Source organism: Mirounga leonina, unplaced genomic scaffold, assembly GCF_011800145.1.
Source record: "Mirounga leonina isolate KUSES-001 unplaced genomic scaffold, KU_Mleo_1.0 Mir_154, whole genome shotgun sequence".
Taxonomy (NCBI): Eukaryota; Metazoa; Chordata; class Mammalia; order Carnivora; family Phocidae; genus Mirounga; species Mirounga leonina.
This window is the reverse complement of record NW_023270389.1, coordinates 24,967,255-24,973,254: the sequence shown is the minus strand read 5'-3', so window position 1 is coordinate 24,973,254 and position 6,000 is coordinate 24,967,255. Positions and strand designations below refer to the sequence as shown.

The 6,000-nt window shown below is 54.6% G+C and overlaps 1 protein-coding gene across 2 annotated transcripts in view; it reads left to right on the top strand.

Annotated features, from left to right (window-relative positions):
- TMCC2 (transmembrane and coiled-coil domain family 2) overlaps nucleotides 1-6,000 on the top strand; it is a 40,318-nt gene that overhangs the window by 10,010 nt on the left and 24,308 nt on the right. For both annotated transcript variants that reach the window (XM_035010219.1, XM_035010218.1), the window contains one exon: nucleotides 3,413-3,949. In XM_035010219.1, the coding sequence (XP_034866110.1) occupies nucleotides 3,413-3,949 (537 nt within the window). The remainder of the gene's footprint in view (nucleotides 1-3,412; nucleotides 3,950-6,000) is intronic.

Genomic DNA, 6,000 nt, shown 5'->3' with positions numbered 1-6,000 from the left:
GGGGGGGGGGGGGGGGGGGGGGGGGGGGGGGGGGGGGGGAAGAAATAGCTCCAAGCTCTGGGGAACTCTGGTGAAGTCTTTTGAGGGGAACCGAGCAGCTCTAGAAGATGGGCCTCGGAGGTGGAGAAGCTAGGTCAGTCAGAAGTGGTCGGGAGAGGACAAAGAGACCTGGAATGGAATACTAGAAGGACGATGTGTAATATGGAATGTGATGGTTTGGCAGGAGCAGCTGGGCCAATGCCAGAGCCAGCTGGCCGCATCTGTGATGCCTGGGGGGAGGACTGGCATCAGCTTGGGCCTGAGGAGGAAGGCGTGTGTCCTGGCCGTCCCTGGTCTGGAGGCCACAGGATCTGGTCATTTCCAGGTTGATGGCAGAGTGCGCTCCCCAGTTCGTCTGCCCTGCACAGGTTGGCTCTGCCCGGGGCAGATGCAGGTGGGCCTCCTGGCCCTGCCTCAGGCTGGCCCTGCGGGGATGGTTCCTCCCATGGGGGAGCCTGGTGTGGCGCAACCTGATGGCGCCAGGGCTACTCCGGAACTAAATTCTTGAGGAGGAATGGTGGTAGCCTTCATCTCCTCATCGAAATGTAGAAGTGTCTCTACTGTTGCTTTTATCAGTGTCTGGGAAAATCAGGTAAGATAACGTGAGAAGGAAAAACACCTTGAAAACCGTAAACCGTGAGTCCATGGTGAGTTGCACTGAGGTGACATATCTGGTCTGTAAAATGGGTGAAGGAAGGGCCCTGCCTACTTTGAGGATGGTGGTGGGGAGACTCAAATGAGGCCAAAAATGGAAATCCTAAACTTCTACACAAATCCACGGTGGTATAGTTACTGACACCCAGATGTCGGCACGGCTGCCCCACAAACAACCCGAGGGGTAAAGACGCAGAAGGAGCTGGGTCAGCTCCTTCAGATCTAAACGCGGGGTTTTTTCTTGCTTTCTGCACGGTCTAGGTTTTCTTTTTCTTTTTTTTTTTTTTTTTTTAAAGATTTTGTTTACTTATTTGAGAGAGAGAGAAAGAAAAAGATCATGAGTGGGGGTGGGGGGCGGGAAGGAGAGAGGGAGAAGCAGGCTTCCTGCTGAGCAGGGAGCCCGATGCGGGACTCGATCCCAGGACTCCGAGATCATGACCTGAGCCAAAGGCAGACGCTTAACCCACGGAGCCACCCAGGTGCCCGGTCTAAGGTTTTCTGCTCTGTGAGCTTGTTTCTAGAAAAAAAAAAGAAAATTCAGTCCATGTAACTCTTTTAACTTTTTTTTTTTTTTAAGATTTTATTTACTTATTTGAAAGAGAGCAGAGAGAGCACGAGTAGTGGGGCGTGGCAGAGGGAGAGGGAGAAGCAGGCTCCCAGCCGATCAGAGAGCCCGACGTGGGGCTTGATCCCAGGACCCCGGGATCATGACCCAAGCCGGAGGCAGATGCTCAGTCAGCTGAGCCACCCAGGTGCCTCTTGAACTGTTTTTCAAAAATGAGTTTGTCTCATGAGATTATGGGTTGTTCCTCACAAAGACCTGCTGTGGCTCCCTGAGCCCCAAACGGCCGGGTTCTGAGTTTCCCTCTTAGGAGTTACAGAGTGTGGATTCTCACCTGCTCCTGCACATCCCAGTCCCCACTTTGGCTCCGAAGCTCTCTGTCTGGGCCTCGGCCTGGCCAAATCAGTCAGCCCCCTGAAAGATGCTGTCTGGAATTAGACCGCACGCTGTCTCGCCCTGGCCTGAGCCGTCCTGCCTGTGGGAGCAGCAGAGCTGCGGGGGAAGGCTGGGGCCAGGGCAGCGCTGGGCTCCGTGGCCTAAGTGGTTTGTTTCAATCTAGAAACCACATTCTAAAGAAGTGGTCACATTACTGACTGTGCTACAAGGCATGCCCACAGAAGTAAAGTTTATTATTTATTTTTTATGTTTACCAGTTTATTATAAAAGGTATTATAAAGGATACAGATAACTAGCCAGATGGAGAGGTACCTGGGACGAAGTGTGGAAGGGTCCCGAGGGCAGGAGCTTCTATTCTGATGGAACGAGGGTGCACCACCCTCCCGGCATGTGGATGTGTTCACCAACCTGGAAGTTCCAGTAAAGGTTATTTTATTGCTAACTATATCAGAAATGAGACTTAGTCTGCAGAGCCTGTGGCTCTTGATCTCAGGGTTGTGAGTTCGAGCCCCACGTTGGGTGTAGAGATTGCTTGAAAATAATTGAATTTTTTTTTAAAAAGGAATCAGATTGGCTACAAGTAACAGAAAGTCGTACTGGAGTTCTGTAGACAAAAATAGGTTTATTTATTTCATGCAGCCAGAATCCCAAGATAGGCATTCACAACTGCGTTGGTGGCACCATGGGGCCATCACATTCCCAAGCCTGTGTCTTGTGGCTCTCGTGTGTGCGTGCAGCCCTTCATCATCATGCCAGTCATCTTGTGTTTGCAAGATGGCTGCTGCAGGTCCAGACATTATGTCTACATTCCAGACAAAGAAGTAGGAAGGGCGAGGATCTTTATCAGGAAAGCAAGTGTTGCTAGAAACTCTCACCTTGCTTTTCATTGGCTAAAGCTGTCATGTGGCTACTCCTAGCTGCAAAGGAGTGTGATGAAGGAAGGATTTTCAGCAAGGTGCATGAAGGCCAGGCAGTTTGGTTGGTAAGAAAGGGGAATAGATATGCAGTAGGCACTTAGCAGTGTACTGCAACAGTATGCCCCCGATTTTCTCAGAGAATGTTGCAATAAGGCATCTCTGGAAATGGCTGCCTGGTGGTCTGAAAGAGCTAGTGCAGCTTGAAGGAGAACCTAACTTAGAAGGAGGGAGGGACCAGAGGGTAGGGTGGGGGTGGGGAATCCATCCAAAGGGATACAATGCTGGGAGCCAGGTGCTACTGGTGTGTGCCACCGAGCCCCAGGCTAGCCACAGGATATCATGCCCAGTAACCCTGAACCATGTATTGGTTGGGAATGTCCTATGGGGGGTCGTGGGGGATACATCTCTTTGGGACTAAAAGAGGAGTGGGTCAGAATTTACCACCTTCCTTGGCATGACAGGCCATTTGCAGGGATCTTCCAGATTCAGACAGTTGTAGTGGTTCCACTCGTCTCCCAAGAACAGACACCCCCCCAGCATAGGGGCAACCTGGGTGGCTCAGTCGTTAGGTGTCTGCCTTCGGCTGGGGTCGTGGTCCCAGGGTCCTGGGATTGAGCCCGCATCGGGCTCCCCGCTCAGTGGGAAGCCTGCATCTCCCTCTCCCACTCCCCCTGCTTGTGTTCCCTCTTTCGGTGTGTCTCCCTCTGTGTCAAATAAATAAATAAAATCTTAAAAAAAAAAAAAAAGAACAGACCCCCCCTCCCCCACCCCCACCCCAGCTCTGTCCTCACCAACTGGGCATTCCAGAGCATTCAACTCACTAGCTTCATCTCTCTCCTTTAAGAAAATCCAGCAGCTCTCAGAGGGCTCCATGTTTGGCCACGGCCTGAAGCACCTGTTCCATAGCCGGCGCCGGTCACGGGAGAGGGAGCATCAGCCGTCTCAGGATTCCCCGCAGCAGCAGGGCATGTCCGACCATGACTCCCCGGACGAGAAGGAGCGCTCCCCGGAGATGCACCGCGTCTCGTACGCCATGTCCCTGCACGACCTGCCCGTGCGGCCCACCGCCTTCAACCGCGTGCTGCAGCAGATCCGCTCCCGGCCGTCGATCAAGCGGGGCGCCAGCCTGCACGGCGGCGGGGGCGCCGGTGGCGGCGGCGGGGGGGGCGGCAGCCGGCGCACCAAGAGCAGCTCCCTGGAGCCCCAGCGCGGCAGCCCCCACCTGCTGCGCAAGGCCCCCCAGGACAGCAGCCTGGCCGCCATCCTGCACCAGCACCAGTGCCGCCCCCGCTCCTCCTCCACCACCGACACGGCCCTGCTGCTGGCCGACGGGGCCAACGTGTACCTCCTGGCCGAGGAGGCCGAGGGCGGCGGCGACAAGGTGAGGCGGGGCGCGAGGGGGCCTCGGTGGGGCGGGGAGGTCCTCAGAGGCCAGAGCCGGCGGCGGCGGCGGCGGAGGGGCCTCCGGACCCTACCCCCCGGGGGGGGGTCGAGGGGGGCTGAGCTGGGGGCCCTGCCTGGCGGGTACTGAGACAGAACAAACTAGATGTTCTCCTTACCAGACAACCCTTCACGGATTCCTCTCCGTGGAGAGGAAACAAAGCAAGGGGGCGGCGGAGGGGCCTCCGGACCCCCCCCCCGGGGGGGGGGTGGAGGGGGGCTGAGCTGGGGGCCCTGCCTGGCGGGTACTGAGTCACTGCTGCCCTCAGACCTCTCTGCCCTGTTCCAGGAGTCAGAGGTAGGACTGACCCAAAGCAAGAGATGATCCCCAAATGGGTCATTTCTGTTTGTTTCAGGGCTTTTCAAAATTACAGTTTGCTCTGGCTGATGTGAATTCCAGCTTGTTTACCTTAAACATGCTATCCAGAAGCCCTTTGTGCAGTTGGTTAAGAGCCCAGACTAGCACCAACCCTGGCCCCGCCACGTGCTGGTGCACCAGTCACTTAACCTCTGTGTACCTCAGTTTCACCAACTGAAGATGAGGATAATAACAGTAGAGTTGTTTTAGGATCGAATGGGTTCATATTTGTATAAATACTTGGCATGGAGCCTGGCACGGTATCGTTGTTGTTATTATTACCAACCAAAGAAGATAGGAGAGGAATCCGTGAAGGGTTGTTTGGTAAGGAGAACATCTAGTTTGGCACTTCCTGAATTTCTGTCTTCATTCCTTTGTTCACATGACAAGTACTTACTGAACACTTGTTATGGGCTGTAACAGTGAACAAGATGAAGGTGCTGTGTTCATGCAGCTTACTGAGCAGAGGGGAGGAAGGTGGGTGGATGGGCGGAATAGGGTGATAAGGTTGTGATAGAGGCTATGGGGGGTTTGGGGGGCAGGGGAAGGGAGGGGAGTTGGCAAAGACCTTCTGGAGGAAGCCATTGAGTTGAACCTTGAAGGAGTATAATTTAGCCAGGGAAGAATGGGGGGGGGGAGGGGAGGGGAGAGTGTAGCATGCACAGAAACCAGCTAGCTGGTGCAGGGGGCTTTGGGCTTCACTGTGGTCGCAGCATCCAGCTCTGCGGGGGGCTGACAGGGAGGCAGAGCCCGGATCACAAGGGCAGTGTGAAACTATCCATGGGTGTTGGGCAGCCAGCTGGGGGGAGGCGGTCCCTCTGGGTCTCCGTGTAGGACTGGAGTGGAGTGGAGGCAGGAGTGGAGTCAAGGAAACTGTTTGGAGCTACCAGAGGAGACTAGGCTGCAGGGAGGATGGAAAGGAGACAAATTCGGAAGGCATTTGGAAGTTGGAATCAATAGACCAGTGAGAAAGTGGAGAGGAAGACGAAGGAACGGAAAGAGTAGTGGATGATTCCAGGGTTCTAGCTCACCAGCTTGAGGCATGGGGCATCCTCTCGTTAAGGACACATGGGAGTGGGAGCAGGGACCTTCGGGAGCCATCCAGTTAAAGAGCACCAACTGGTAGTCGGGTTCCTGAGGGCGAGGTCTGGGCTTGGGCTAGCACTTTGGGAGTCAGCACTGAGCTGGCACTCATGGCATGCATCGAGTGAGCGGGAGGCCAAGGACAGATCCGACATATAAGGGACAGAGCAGCCAGACATGTAGGAGCCGTCCTGGAGAGAGGTGATGCCGAAGCAAAAGGAGGAAGGAGTTCAACAGAGCGAAATGTAACAGGAGTGACATGTCACCTCGGAGTTCGGAAATGTACACAGGCAGTCGCAAGCAGTGGGGGGTCATTGGTAACCAGCAAGAAACCTGTTTCAGTGGATCGAGGAGATGGTGGCATTGGGGACAGCATGTGTTGCTCATCTGGGAGAAAGGATGGCAGATACTGGATTGAGGCACCTTGGGTTTTGTTGTTTTTTTAAAGATTCAGGGGGAGAGTTGTGGATCACAGAGGGCCTTGCCAGCAAGGAAAAGGACTTCTGACTTTTTCCCCAAGTGAGATGGGAAGTCATTAGAAGGTTTTTGTA